The 15633-nt window shown below is 50.6% G+C and overlaps 2 protein-coding genes across 2 annotated transcripts; both read left to right on the top strand.

Moving 5' to 3' along the window:
- The first annotated feature begins 3720 nt into the window (after positions 1-3720).
- Positions 3721-8086, top strand: ACKR2 (atypical chemokine receptor 2). The gene is made up of 3 exons (XM_075082171.1): positions 3721-4058; positions 4675-4732; positions 6302-8086. The coding sequence occupies exons 1-3, from the start codon at positions 4026-4028 to the stop codon at positions 7414-7416; spliced, it is 1206 nt and encodes a 401-aa protein (XP_074938272.1). The 5' UTR covers positions 3721-4025; the 3' UTR covers positions 7417-8086.
- Positions 8087-10323: 2237 nt separating this feature from the next.
- Positions 10324-11968, top strand: CYP8B1 (cytochrome P450 family 8 subfamily B member 1). The gene has a single exon (XM_075082170.1). The coding sequence runs from the start codon at positions 10367-10369 to the stop codon at positions 11897-11899; it is 1533 nt and encodes a 510-aa protein (XP_074938271.1). The 5' UTR covers positions 10324-10366; the 3' UTR covers positions 11900-11968.
- Positions 11969-15633: the final 3665 nt, after the last annotated feature.

The raw sequence follows: 15633 nt of genomic DNA, 5'->3' as shown, positions 1-15633 counted from the left end.
CTCCGTGAGCGGGAGGGGAGGCGGGACGGGACCTGACGTCACCTCGGGGGGCTCGCCGCATTGCGGCGGGGGCGGGGTCACGGGAGGAGGCGGTGCCTGGGCGCCGCTAGGGGGCGCTGTGGGGCGGGGCCGCACCCGCGCCCTGCCTCTACCCGGATCTGCCCGCAGCCCCTGCCCGCACCCCCACCCCGCGCCCGCACCCCCTGCCCGCACCCCCACCCCGCGCCCGCACCCCCACCCCGTGCCCGCACCCCGTGCCCGCACCCCCACTCCGTGCCCGCACCCCCTGCCCGCACTCGTGCCCTGCCCTCAGTCCCAGCCCGTACCCGGCCCCTGCCGGGACCCGGATCTGCCCGCACCCCCTGCCCACACCCGCTCCATGCCCGCACTATGCCAGCATCCGGGCCCTGCCCGCACGCCCTGCCCGCACCTGCAGCCTGCGAACCCGACAGCTCGGCACGGCCCTGCCCGAAGCTGAGCACGCTTCCCATGCCCTGAGCATGGCTGGGCACGAACCTCGGGTTTGCAAATACCTACTCATATTGGTAGATACACTGGTATGTAGAGACTTCGGGTTGAACCTGGGGACTTGTTTCACCCCAAAATAAAGGGGTTTAGGCCATCGTTTTCAGGGTGGAAAAACAGGCTGCAGCTTTTTCTGTAACTTGGTGGCTTTTTGCTTCAAAAACTTCTCATATCAGTATAAATCCACACTTCGACATCAGGTGGAAGCTCTTTAGCAGCGGCCAAAGACAGACCCTGACTTTTCTCTGGACTGATTTTCTTTTTCCTGGCAGTGAATTGACTTATTGACTATTTTTTCCTCAGTTTCAGCTTTCAGGCAGAGCTCGCTCTGCTCCTGCTGTATGCTAGGCGGTGGATTTTGAAGGCCAAAGACAACTTAGAAATTGCTCCTGACTTTAACTGAACTGAACTCTGGAGGAAAAATCCCCTGGGATCCTGAAGATGCCTAAACCCGTCCCCTAAACCCGGGAGCAGCTTTTCAGAGCAGAACAGCAAAAAAAAAGCCCTTTTCTCCAGAAACTGCCTGACTTTGCAGCCCTCTGGTGTGCCGTTTGTGACTCCCCATCTCCGAGCACAGGTGGAAGCAGCGCTGCCGCTCCCACGGGGCCACTCCGCCGCTGACGTGCAGCTTTTTTGGCAGCATAAAAGAAAGTGGTGCAGATAACCGTTTGTTAGTACCGCCGTACCTCTCTAAATGTGCTGCCTGTTATGGGTGATCTGGTTATGTTAACTGCCAAAGCCATTAGGGCTCTGCAGAGTCTGAAAGGAGAAAAAAAAAATCTATGCAATTACCAGCTCCCAAATTGAGTTAAAATCTTGTAATAAATTACAGTGAAGGCTACTTTCTCTAGTGACTCTCAGAGGCACGTTTAATTCCCTGCAGCTCTGCATGATACGTGCTTCAGGGGAGAAACTCAATTAAAAACAAAGACTTATTTCATTTTAATCGCTGGGCTAATGAAATGTCACCTGTAGCGTCCTCATGTGCGTGTCTGGTACCTCGGCTTTGTGAGCAGCTTCTTGCTCTCTCCTAATGTGTATGTTTAATATCTTTATCAATGATCTGGATGAGAGGATCGAGGGCACCCTCAGTGCGTTTGCAGACGACACCAAGTTGGGCAGGAGTGTTGATCTGCTCGAGGGCAGGAAGGCTCTGCAGAGGGACCTGGACAGGCTGGATCAATGGGCCAAGGCCAACTGTATGAAGTTTAACAAGGCCAAGTGCCGCATCCTCCCCTTGGGTCACACCAACCCCAGGCAACGCTCCAGGCTGGGGCAGAGGGACTGGGAAGTGCCCGGCGGAGAAGGCCCTGGGGGTGCTGGCTGACAGCCGGCTGGGCATGAGCCAGCAGTGCCCAGGTGGCCAAGGAGGCCACCAGCCCCCGGGCTTGTGTCAGCGCTGGTGTGGCCAGCAGGAGCCGGGCAGGGATGGGGCCCCTGTGCTCGGCCCTGGGGAGGCCCCACCTCGAATGCTGGGCTCAGGTTTGGGCCCCTCGGGACAAGAAGGGCCTTGAGGGGCTGGAGCGAGTCCAGAGAAGGGCAGCGGGGCTGGGGCAGGGTCTGGAGCACAAGTGTGCTGGGGGGCGGCTGAGGGAGCTGGGGGGGTTTAGCCTGGAGAAGAGGGGACTGAGGGGAGCCCTTCTCGCTCTCTGCAACTGCCTGAGAGGGGCTGGAGTGAGGGGGTGTTGGTCTCTGCTCCCAAGTCACCAGGGACAGGACGAGAGGAAACAGCCTCAAGCTGCGTCAGGGGAGGTTTAGATTGGATATTAGGAAACATTTCTTTACTGGAAGAGTGGTCAGGCCCTGGCACAGGCTGCCCAGAGAGGTGGGGAGTCACCATCTCCGGAGGTATTTAAAGGATGTGCAGATGTGGCACTTGAGGGCATGGTTTAGGAGACCTGGGGGTGTTGGGTTGGTGGTTGGACTTGATGTTCCTAGAGGTCTTTTCCAACCTTAATGATTCTATGATTCTATGTTACCCATATATTTATTATAGGCTATCATTTAAATGCAAGCACAAGTGTACACCAGCTGATGGTGGTGAACATGGAAATGGGTAAAAAATAACATATTTCTTTCTGTGGATCCACCTGCTGCAGGGCAGGGTGGGTGCGGAGCTGCGGCCATCGCTGCTGCTCCAGTCTCCCATTTTTACTGGGGCAGTTTGGGGTGTGTAAAGTGCAGCCAGGGCTGGTGCGGGGGATGGCCTTGGCACAGTCAGGGTGTTCCCTATGGCCCTGTTTGGCAGTGACGTGAGGGAAACGAGCCCGAGGGTGACCTCTCACCGATGGTGGTGCTGTAAAACCTCTCCAATAAACCACTTTATCAGAGACGCCTTTGACAGGCGAGCAAAGGATCACGCCGTTAAGTTGTCCCCAAAACACCCCTGTGGCAGTGCCAGGAGCCTGGCACATCTCTGCTGTGGTCGATCTCTTGTTTGCATGTTCAACCACAGCAATAAACTCTATTCCAGTACTGCTTGCAAGGCGTTGCCGCTGCCTGCAAAGACATGTGATTGTCCCCACGGAGCCTCCAACGCCCACTGGCCCCAGCTGTGTCCCCACCGGTAGCTGTTTCTGCTCTTGCAGGGGATGAGGATCTTGCAGAATCCATGTAGCACATGGCTTGTTCAGAGCTACTAGAAACAGATTTCTACATGAGGGTTGCAGGCCCAGGAGCCTCTCAGTGCAGAGACCAAGCAGGTCCAGTCCTGCTGAGGAGAGCTGGGCGGTAGGCAAAGAGGACATCATCTCAATATCCATCTGTTTCCATTAATTAAAGCTTTTAGAAAAAAAATGAACAAGAGGGAGCTTGTTGCCACATCTGGGGTTGGGATGCAGCAAACCCAGGACCAACAGGGAAAAAGGAATTAGGGACAGATTGCTCATTTGGGAGGAGACGGGGCGGAGAAAAGGGAAGGGTGAGGGTGGACGGGGGAAAAGCATGCATGGGAAAATGGAGAGAAGAAGGGCAAAAGGAACTGGTTATGTTTAAGCAAGTGGCTGGTCTGTGTGCTTGTTTGGATGACCCTGGTCTAGCACATTCCAGAAAAACCTGCTTCAGACTGTTTTGGGGGTGGTCTCACTGCCCAGCCTGTGCCTGCTGGGATGCCTGGCATTTGCCAGCAATCTTCACGTCGTGCTGACGTGGATCCTCGGTCCCAGCGGCTCTGACGTGTTGCCTGACTTGAGCTATACAAGAGCAGGTTCTATTTCTCAAGGAGGGGTGCTGGGTCCCCATGGCACCTGTAGCAGGAGGCACTGTGCTCCTGATGGGTGTCTTAGGTGGCAAAGCCCAACTCTGGGTGCTGGTGCCAGTTGTAGATGTAGAGGGACATGTGCTTGGACACGGTTCAGAGATAATTCTTCCAGTGCTGCTACTAGTTAGTAAACCAGCCAGGCAAACAAAAGCAGGGACGTCAAACTGTGTTCTCATTTCCTGCCCATCCTCTTACAGAAGTAAAGGAGGTTCCTAAAAGCCTGATTCAAGCCTCCGGCAGGATGGAAACTGCCCACGGTGGAGAAGAAGCTGTTGTAAGTGCATTTTCTGCTTCTTGCTTGTAGACAAAGCTGCATGAGAAACCTGGAGAGGTTCTCTTTTCTTCTTGAAAGTTAACAGCGCTGGTGCTCCTGCGCATTTGGGATTAATTTCTGAGTCAGCCCACATTGCATTAATCAGTTTTCTGCTATGAGCTACAGGATAGGGATGTAGATATCAGTGTCAGCATGATACAGAATGGGGCAGACATGGGAGAGGGACAAAAGGCATCTTGGTGGGCTGGAAGAGACACAGAAATGACAATTTTGGGCATGGCTTGTCCTGATGTGGGTGCAGAGGGTGTGTGTCGGGGGGGAGCTCTTTAGGAGTCTCACTGGGTGTTGCTGCCATCAGAAGGGTGAGCAGTTTTGTTTTCCTCTTGAAGGCGTACAGTCAGAACTGTGTATGGCTAAGGATGAATTTCCTCCAAAATAAGAAGCAGGAACAAAAAGCTCAATCTCAGAAACGTCTTTTTCTCTGGTACTCTTCCATGGCAGACCACTGCTTTCCATGGCTGCTCTGTCTGCAGTGCCTGTGGCACTTGTCAAAGAACTGAGAGACAGCAAGAAAACGTTTAAATCCACCCCAAACCAAATTTTATTTTCCTTTCAGCCACCTGGAATTGCCTGGAATATGTATTTAAGCAATTTTAGACACAGGACAACAACAGGTATGTCCACAGCTTCAGCCCTTACAGCTGCGCACCCAGAGGCACCCTCAGCACCCCACTCCAAGCCTTGGGTGCTTTGATTAACCCGCTTGGGGTGGAGGGGCTCCCCTTCCCCGGGGTGTTCGTGGGGAGGGAGCTGTCCCTAGAAGCTGCAGAGCCACTGTGGGGTATATCCTCCTCGGGATGTACAGCGCAACTGGGGACCAACAGCTTCATTGCAGGTCTCTTGGACGATGGGAGAAACAGGTCCTTGAGGAGACCATGGCAGGAGTGGCTGAAGCAGGGAACCCCACAACGACGCCTGTTTTGGGATTGCTGGAAAAATGAGTCCCAGGGGGAAATGGTGGGCAGCTTTGGCCGTGGTTGAAAACCAGTGTGTTTTAGGGGTGGAGGAGTATTTGCGCTGTTTTTCCCTGTGACAGCCCTGGTTTGCTGTCAGAGAAATTAGTCTTGAATTTTAAAACCCACATTCACCTTTGTGGTACTGATGAGAGGTGGCACAGCAGATCCCATCTCCCACCTTGGGCGATGGGCTCTTCAGCGATGGCCATTGCCCAGTTTGAGTGGCTTTTGGAAGATGAAACCCATGTAGTGTTCTTGTGGGGGAGTTTTCTTCTGAAAATCAGACTCCAAAAAAAGGAAGCTTTCCAAATCAGTTGCTGTTTCCTGAAATAAAATGCAGCTGATTTCCCTGCAGCTGTCTAAGCATTGATGCCAACTGCAGTCCTGGGGAGTGGCTGACTGCATGGCCCTCACCCTCTTCTGTCAGCAGGTTTTCAACCCACGCCTCATCTCGTGCAGGATCGACTCCAACAACATCCTTTCAGCTAAATCTAACCTCTGCCTCTGACCTTGATTCAGGAGTTGATTCGCGTGCCTACACTGGATAAGGCTTTGATCTAGAGGAAGGTGTCCCTGCCCATGGCAGGGGCTTGGAACTGGGTGATCTTTAAGGTCCCTTCCAAACCAAACCATTCTATGATTTTATAATTCTATATTTTCCACTTACTAATATATTTTACAAGAATCCATGGCTTTGTGTCCTAGAGTTGGCACAGAGAGGGGTCAGTGGCCTACCAGGATCAGTGGGATGTTCAGCATTTCACCTCTGGGAGCAGCCCCGCCAACCTGAAAGGGCTGGTGGCAGGTTCTCCTTCACCGAGATTGAGATGTCACTTTCTCAGTAGTGACCTGGGTGAATCTAAAGCACCTCACAGTGAGGTCTGGTGGTGGTTTCCCATAATTTAGAGCAGAAACTTCCTCAAAGCTTGCAGTGGTGTCAGGAGGAAGTAATGAGTTATGTCAGAGGAGACTGTGCTCATTTGCTTTCAAGTTTTAATGTGTCGGAGTAAGGAAACCAGAATGATTTTTGTTTTTATACCTATGTGTAGGCATCTGTCCCCATGCTGCAGGCAAAGGCCAAGGAGTGCAGGATACAAAATACTTATCGGAAAGTGGCAGAAATTTAAACCTATGAACTAGAGGAAACCCCTCCCTGATGCAATGTTTGGCTTTCTTGGGTGGATTGGAAGAACATATTGATCCCCTTCGCTTGTTGTTTGCTCCTAGGCAGCCACTTGTCAAACACAGCTTCAAAAGTGGCAACAACAACAGCTGCCACTTTGCTGGATGCTGCCAATTCGAGCGACTACTCGTATGAGTACTTGGACGAGGACGATTACATGCTGTATAGCCTCTGCACAAAAGAAGAGGTACTCTCCTTTAGCAGAGTATTCTTGCCATCTTTTTACACTGTGGTCTTCCTGGTCGGGTTGGCAGGGAATGTCCTCCTGTTTATTGTCCTCCTTATGTACATCAAGAAGAAAAAGAAGATGACTGAAGTGTATCTGCTGAATCTGGTGGTTTCAGACTTCTTGTTGCTACTAACCCTTCCTTTTTGGGCTCTGTACATTTCTCAGTTGGTGACCTGGGACATATTGTGTCCAGTCTTAAATGCCATGTACACCGTGAATTTCTACAGTGGTGTCTTTTTTGTGAGCTGCATGAGTCTGGACATGTATCTGCAGATAGTTCATGCTTGCTCTCCTCACAGCTCCACGACATGGCGCAAGTCCATCCTCATCCTGGTGGTGGTATGGGTCCTTTCCATACTTCTCTCCATTCCTGATGGCCTCTTCAGCAGCACAAGGCAAAGCCACAACAAAACCATCATGTGCACCCATGATTATGGTCAGAAACACTTATTTTGGAAAGTTGTCTTTCGGGTCATTCAAAACATCCTGGGTTTCCTTTTTCCCTTCCTCTTCATGGTGTTCTGCTATTCCCACATAGCGTGTGTCCTCACCACATCTCGTATGCCTGGCTCAAGGAGAGCGCTCTGCTTAGTCTTTACTCTGGTGGGTTTCTTCTTTATCCTGTGGGCACCTTATAACGTTGTCCTCATCCTTCACTCCCTGCAAGATGTTGGCGTGATCAGGAGCTGTGAAAGCAGTAGGCAGTTGGACTATGCCATGCAGATCACAGAGAGTTTGTCCTTTGTCCACTGCTGTCTCAACCCCTTGCTCTATGCTTTTGTGAAAAAACGATTCAGGTTATACTTATGGAAGATCCCTCAGGCCGTTTTCAGGAGAAGTGCTTTCTTTGACATCCAGCCCTCAGAGACAAGCCAGTCTCGCAGCAGATACGCAGCTGAGATAGAAATGTTGACTATCACAAATGAATGATAAATATTTACATTATTTATGTCACGTGTATGTTCTCTGTGCTGTGTTCTACTAGACCTGACCATACAAAGGAGTTGGTGTGAGCCCACAGAACTGTGTAACCAGATATTTCACCCTAGCCCCAACTTCGAAATGAGGATTTTCCACACTGGGATGTAACTGTGCCATGGTTTTAGCTGGGATAGAGTTAATTTTCTTCACTATAGCTGCTACAGTGCTCCCTTTTGGATTTAGTATGAGAATAGTGTTGATAACACACCGATGTTTTGGCTGTTGCTGGCTAGGGCTTGTACTAGTCAAGGGCTTTTCCAGCTCCCCATGCTCTGCCGGGGGCACAAGAAGCCGGGAGGGGAGGGGGCACAGCCAAGAGAGCTGACCCAAACTGGCCAAAGGGATATTCCATACCATATGGTGTCACGCCCAGTGTGTTACCTGGGGGGAGTTGGCGGGGGAAGCAGCGATCGCAGCTCGGGGACCGGCCGCAGCGGTTGGTGGGTTGTGAGCAGTTGCATCACTTGTGGGTTTTTTTCCCCCTCTTTTTTCCAGGCTTCATTTCTCTCTCTTGTTATTTTCCTTTTAACTACATTATCATTATTAGTAGTAGTATTGTTATCATTACCATTATTACTACTACTATTTTATTTTAATTATTAAATTGTTCTTATCTCAACCCACAGGTTTTCTTACTTTGGCCCTTCTGATTCTCTCCCCCATCCCACAGGGGCGGGGGGGAGTGAGCGAGCAGCTGCGAGGTGTTCAGTTGCCGACTGGGGCTAAACCACGACATTAATTATTATAAAAGGATTACCCTGGTTTTTATGTTCATGAATGAAGCCCAGCTCCTGCCTGGAGCATGTGAGACATCAGTGGATGAAGGAGCAGCTATCTAGACGTTGTGCCCTTAAAAATGCAAACTGAAACTTGTGCAGAACTTCTCCCCCATAGACCCCAAAGGGTCTGATGGAGGAGAGCAATCCCATTATCCCTCCAGCTTGTGGTGTGGGCTGGGGAATGGATTTGCCACGCTCATCCATCGGGCCAGACACAGGTGGCCAGAAGCCCAGCCGTGGGGGGTGGCTTTGCTTCTCCTGGCTTTTGCCATCTGCCAGGTAGATGTGTTCAACTGGGCTGATCCCTTTGTCTACCAGGAGAGACAACGGGAGGAATTAGGCACCTTTAAACTGGGTTGTTTGACCAGTGATGGGTTTCTCCGTTATGATGAGCTGCGCCACACTCGGTGTCTGCCGAGCAGGAAACTGTGTCTTTCTGAAGGACAGGTCATAGGATCACAGTATGATAGAAGATAGATCCTTGGTTAGAGATCATTTTTATGTTATTTTTCATGCCAACATAGCTTCAGCATGTTTCCAAAACTGTAAGGCTGTGAGCTTTCCTTAAAAAAGCAAACCAATGGAATAAATATTTAGCTGATGCTATGATGTGGCTTTCCTCCAAGGGTCAGGTCACTGGGAGGGAAAGTGGAAGGGGAGAGCAGCTGGGAATCAAAAACTAAGATGCAGATTGTGATCTCATACAGAGGAGGGCTCGTGGGATTGTGCAAAACATGATGGGATGCTTAGGGGAAGGATGAATGTGGTGGAAATAGCAGGGGGATATCAGGGTGAATTGGGGAGGAACAAGGGTGGGAAAATAGGAAGGAGGGTATGAAAGGGGCTGGTTGTGTGTAAGCAGTGTGCCCTGTGCCTGGTGAGGGCAGTCTGTCCTGCCTCCTTGCTAAATCCTTTTTACAGCATCATAGAATCATAAAGGTTGGAAAAGACCTCTAGGATCATCAAGTCCAACCCCCAACCCAACACCCCCAGGTCTCCTAAACCATGGCCCCAAGTGCCGTGTCTGCACGTGTCTTGAACACCCCCAGGGATGGTGACTCCCCCACCTCTCTGGGCAGGCTCTTCCAATGCCTGACCAATTTTGTTAACTCTCTGTCCATGTGAGGGTGCTGCAAGGCCCCAGTGCCCAGATCAGGGTGGCAGCACCCAGAGGCATAGTGGTGGATGGAGCACGGGGTCCCTGGCACCATCCCCAAGCCCCATCTCGAGAGTGGGGAGCAGGAGAGATCAAGAAGCAGAAGGGAAAAGTGGGGAAAAATGCCAGCCCCAGGGGTTGGAGCAGATCGGCAGAGGGCTGGGGATTCTCTGCTGGCTGGAGGGGACACAACCGAGCATTGGAGGTGCATGTGTGCAGAAGAAAGTGCTGTCATCCATCTGGGCACTGCTGCTCTCCTGCCAGGAGGTGGCCACACGCAGTCGTTGGACTCATCTGATGCAAAGCAAATGCAGCTGATTCAAGCCCTCATCACCCGTGAGACAGCGGACCTGCTTTGCTTTGCCCTTGTACAGGTGAGAAGCACTTGCACTGGTCTCTGGCAAAGCACTTATGGTGCACTGTGTGTTGGAGAACACTGAAATGTTGGACGCTTTGCCTTCTCTTGGATTTTGACACCAAATTAGCTCAGCTGTAACCCCCTCCCTCCTTCCTGAGCTCATATCCAGGAGCATTTCCAACATCCATTCTTCCTCCCTTTTTTTCAGCCTGCAGCACGTGTCCATAGCCTGGTGTTAAAGGCAGAAATCACTGACTGAAATGCTCCCAACCCTCTTTTTTTTTCAAAATCTGGGCTCCATGCAATCTAGAAAAGGGAATTTTCTTAAGCTGCTACAGGGCACACTCCAAAACCCATCCACCTTCCGCAGCAGCCCGGTAATTCCAACTTGATTATAACCTACCTTCCACCTTCAAAATCTCTCTCTGTTCATCAGGGGAGAAGTACACGCTGGAGCGCTCCGCAGGGAAAGGCAAACACTTGCCGCCAATGGGGACAGAGGTTGTCAGCTGTGCATCTGCATGTCAGCTGCTGGGTGGGAATAAAAAGCACTCTCCTGCCCCAGCCTTGCTCTAGTCCAAACGCCTGGACGGGCACAGAGCTCTCATGCTGCCCTGGGTGATTCTCCTCTGTACCCTGATAGCATCGCTGCTCGGTGGGCTCTACCTCCTGGGCATGTTTCGGAGCCGGAGACCTAATGAGCCACCTCTGGACAAAGGTACCATCCCCTGGGTGGGTTACATGCTGGATTTCAGAAAGGACAGTTCAGAGTTTCTAAAAAGGATGCAGAGAAAACACGGGGATATCTTCACGGTGCTGATCGGAGGCTATTACTTCACCTTCGTGTTGGATCCCTTCTGCTTTGGAGCCATCGTGAAGGAAGCACGATCTAAACTAGACTTTAGGCCTTTTGCAACTAAACTGGTCCTGCAGGTTTTTGGCTACAAGGCCATCAAAGCCAACCATAGCATAATTCATTCATCGAGCACGAAGCATCTGATGGGAGATGGACTGACTGTCATGACACAAGCAACCATGGATAACTTTCAGAAGCTGATGCTTTTCAATCTGAGCTCAGGAGAGGAGAAGCGAGTGTGGCAAGAGGATAGCCTCTTCCACTACTGCTACAACATCGTCTTCAGAGCTGGCTACCTGGCTCTGTATGGCACTGAGCCCCACCAAGGGCCAGATAACAAGGAGAAAGCTGATGAGCAAGATCGCATCTACTCCAACCAGCTGTTCCACGAATTTCGGAAGTACGACCGCCTCTTCCCTCGCCTGGCCTATGCTGTGTTGCCTCCCAAGGACAAAGTAGAAGCTGAACGGCTGAAGAGGCTCTTCTGGAGCATGCTGTCTGTGGAGAAGAGCTGGCAGAAGGACAATATCAGTGGGTGGATAAATGAGCAAAACCAACTTCTGGCAGCCAATGGTGTCCCCCAGTACATGCGGGATCGTTTCATGTTTATGCTCCTCTGGGCGTCCCAAGGCAATACAGGCCCAACTGCCTTCTGGCTCCTCTTCTACCTAATGAAACATCCAGAAGCTATGAAGGCTGTGAGGGATGAGGTGGATAAAGTCTCAAGGGAGAATGGTCAGGAAGAGAAGCGAGGGACCCCACAAGTTAACATCACTAGGGACATGTTAAACCAGACTCCTCTTCTGGACAGTGCACTGGAGGAGACCCTGAGGCTGGTTGCAGCCCCAATACTGATCAGGGCTGTCCTCCAGGACACCAGCCTTAAGACAAGCAGCGGGATGGAGTACACTCTCCGCAAAGGAGACAGGCTGGCTCTGTTCCCGTACATCTCCGTGCAGATGAACCCAGAAATTCACCCCGAGCCTCACAAATTTAAGTACGACCGCTTTGTAAATCCAGATGGCACCAAGAAAGATTTCTACAAAAATGGGAAGAAGCTGAAATACTTCAACATGCCTTGGGGGGCAGGAGTATCCATCTGTCCCGGGCGGTTCTTCGCTACCGCTGAAATTAAACTGTTTGTGTTCTTGATGCTGAGTCACTATGACCTGGAGCTGGTCAACAAAGAAGAGGAGATCCCAGAGATAGACGTCAGCCGCTGGGGATTCGGGACGATGCATCCTGTTCAGGATGTTCGGTTCAGATACCGGCTACGCTTTTAACTTGGGAAGTCCTTGTTGTGTTGTTTGTCCTGGTACTGTGAAATAAATTGAGTGATTCCATGGTTATCAGCTCCGTGCAGCACCAACACTGATACAATCTTGTTTGCTTAACTGTTTTCATTGCTTTTCTCTTTACATCTTTCACCTGTATTGCTGCTCTGTGCCTCTGGTTATTGTGGTGTTGGGTTATGTGATAAAAGCTCACCAGCACACCCACAAAGGACCACAGAGAGACAAACAGTACCCTGCCAGGCTACCCCGAACCCCGTCACAGGGGCCATCAGTCCATCAAAAGCCCATCTGCACAAGCCCAGAGGAGAACAGGGACATGTTGGCAGGTGGGAACCCAAATTAAGGACTTCCAAGGAATGAGTATTTTGTCCAGGTCCCTCCTAGGACGAACCCAGTGGAGCCATCAGCCCCACGGTCCTGGCATGAGACCCATCCAGATGCGTTACTGGGAGCAGCTCTCTGGATCACCAGGGGGATTGCTGACAAGGGAGGGGGCACGACTTACGGAGTGCAAGGGACGAGCATTCTGGGGTTGCACAGAACTTATGGTGGGATGTTTAGGGGAGGGACCAAAGGTGGGAAAAAATGAGGGCTATAGGTGATCTGGGGAGGAAAATAGAGGGGTAAGGGGATAAAAAGGGCTGGTTTTGTGTAAATAGGTGGCTGGTCCATACACTTGTCTGGTCACATCCTGCACCTGATCAGCACAGTCTGTCCTATTGTCTTACTAAATTCCTTAAATTCAGGACCATGACTTGGAGGTCCTGTGTGTCCGTGGTGCCGGCAGCCAGCACTAGTGTGCGAGCGGGTGTGCAAGTGAAGATCAGGCCAGATGACCTGGCAAATAAGTGAGGTGGCCTGGAAGTCTGCGGGTGATCCCAGCTGCACGCTAGCATTGGGACTGCATTATTTTGTTACCAGCTCCGTACCGACACATTCATTTTCTGCATGAAGGATCATTGGCAGGACGGCATCAGCTTGTAGTAAGCCCCGAAAGTCCAGAGAACGACAAATATCCTCTCCAGGGATGTAAGAATTTCCTCACGTTTAATTGTCTTGTCTATAGTCCCCTTCTCATACCTGATGAGATCCCCAAGGGGAGCAGAGGTGGGATGTACTAAGCAAGGACATACCAACAGCTCCTTCCCATTTCACGTTTAAGGGAAGGACAGATCTTGCCAATCTCATTTACCACATCAGTGGGAGGAGAAGGGACTTGCAAACATCACTAATAACCTCCGGTACATTTTCATGTGTCTGTGTGAGTTAGGAATGCATATGGTCACCCGCCGTTCCAGGGCTGCAGGAGGTTACGCATTCAAGCCCTGTGTCTTGTGTACAGTTTCTGGGGATAAAAAACCCTGTTTCTGTGCGTGTGTCCCTGGATTCATCCCACTGACTCACGCAGCTGAAGCGTGTGTATGTGCAGCTGCACCGGGACCCCCCGGCAGCACCAAACCAGCTTTACTGCTGACTTACTTTTAGCACATACCCCTGCTTTAACCCAAATCATTGCACAAGCCCAGAAATTTTAGACTCTGCCTGCTGGCTGGGAACAGGTCCGCCCTCCTGCGAGGGGGTGGCTGTCTGGGGTGCAGTGCCTGAGCCTTGGGCAGGGGTGAGCTCCTGGCATCTTGATGGTCTTCTACCCTCTCCTTGAGCCCCGTGGGCTGAGGGTGATCCCAGAAGATGCCTATTGGAAAGTGTCATCACCACCACCCCCCCACACCCACCCCCCACCCCCCAAAATTTAGACCCTGTCCCCTGCAAAGGCCCAAAGAAGCTGTAGGGAACGGGAAGGGGTGATGGGACGGGGCTAGAAAACCAAAGTGGGGCATGAGAAAACAACCTCGATCTCTCACGGGCTACAGCCACTGCGACCCTACGAGCCGCCAAACATCTCTCTCTCATTCACAGGATCTGATGCAGGATAGAACTTTGCTCTCAACATGCAGTTACAACATAACCCTGTCCTTTGCAGGACAAAGCAGAATCTGGCTTCGATGTTGGGACATATGTGAAAATATTTGAGTTTCATTCCTCGGTCAAACATAATCTCCAAAGTCCAAGGTTAGCATTATAATCAATCCACTGTCCTCTGCAAAGGTAAGGCTGTGATTTAACTTCTGTAAGGACTGATGTTGTCAGAGCCCTAATTATTGAAGCAGAAAAAAACAAAGCAGAGTTTGTAGAGCAAACTATCCCGTATTGTGAGACTGGGCATTAGCCTCGACCTTGCCGTGGTGGAAATTTAGGCAGAAACTGTCAAGCAGCTGTGGCAGAGCCAATGTAAACAAAACTTACTGTAACTGTACAAGGCTTGACTGAGACAGTTAGTGTTCCTGTTAACAATTCCAGTACCTTTTCACAATTTCCATGCTCCCTCTACAGCTTCCACCTCTTTCTTTGTCACCCATGGGTTTGTTTCTTTGCTCTGCTACCAAGAATTAAACTGGAGCTCTTCCCATGTACGGGCCAATGCTTCGATCTTTGCAAGTTCCAAAGCATGCACCGGAATGCCTTGGGATAGCTGGTCAGGTCAGAGCCATAGCGACGTCCTGGGCAAGTGGTGTCCTCACTCCAAGGCTCTAGCAAGAGGCTTTTTTTGTGCGGGTGGTTTACATGAAGGTTGTTCACTGCTAATGCACAGTGTATATTTGGTGTTAGCGCTTGTAGGGACCCCAGGTCAGAGTTGAGGGGTGAGGGATGGGTGCTGGGACTGGGCTTGGGAAAGAGAGATAAAAATAAGGACAATGACAATGACCGAGCAGAAAAATCTGGCTTTACTTCCTTGTCAGAACGGTTTATTTAACCAAACAGTATTGATCTAGAAACGACTTCAGACATGCTCAAATGCACGCAGTTGTGAGAAGAAGAAGAAGAAAAAAAAAAAAATATCACTTAATTTAAGCCATATTTGGAAGAGTGTGAAAGCTCCAAATGAGTTAATTTGCAATTAAGTTTTTTGCTTAGATGGGTTGTCGCCTGGCACTGAGCTTTCCATCCCAAAGCATAGCAGCAAGAGTAAAGAAATAGCCCGTGCCAACGGAAACCTTATTGGATTTGTAAAAGAAGTTACATTAGAAGGAATCTAGCGTCTTGAAAAGTTTATTGGTGGGCAGGCAGTCCTCATGGCAGCGTCTGTCTCATGTAACTCCTCTATTCCCCAGGAGAACTGAGCGTGGATTCTGGCCCTAAAATCTTGGTTTTCCCTTCTATAGTGCCTAGTGAAGACAATATTACCTTGACATTCAAAGCTTTACTGTTTATTGAGTCAGTGCCCGCTCTCCACAGCACAGTGAAAGCTGCTCTGCTCCGTTACAGTTCCTACTCTGCACACCGTGCGACGGGTGGAGTCGTGGTGCTGCACACTTCAGGTTTGGAACAATACAAGTTAAACGTGTTCGAAAAGACCACCCTGTAACAGCATCACTTCTAGTATTAAATTGTAATGCATTAGGGACTGTTTTTCCCCACCCTCGCTCCTCTAAACAGAGCCAGATACAGCCCTGAGAAAGCCTCCGCCTGCTGCTGCTTGGAAGGAAAATTGAAGAAACTCAACGGCACCAATAGATACACCATTCACTTCAGAGAAGCTCAAAGGAACACTGAGGTTATAAGTGCAAAGCAAGGACACAGCTAACACCATCCATTGCAAAGGAAAGCAGATTTTGAAGGAGAAAGAGGAATATGAAAGTTCAGGATTTTTTTTTTTTTTTTTT

The sequence above is a fragment of the Phalacrocorax aristotelis genome, chromosome 2, assembly GCF_949628215.1.
Source record: "Phalacrocorax aristotelis chromosome 2, bGulAri2.1, whole genome shotgun sequence".
NCBI lineage: Eukaryota > Metazoa > Chordata > Aves > Suliformes > Phalacrocoracidae > Phalacrocorax > Phalacrocorax aristotelis.
This window is presented reverse-complemented; position numbering and strand designations above follow the sequence as displayed.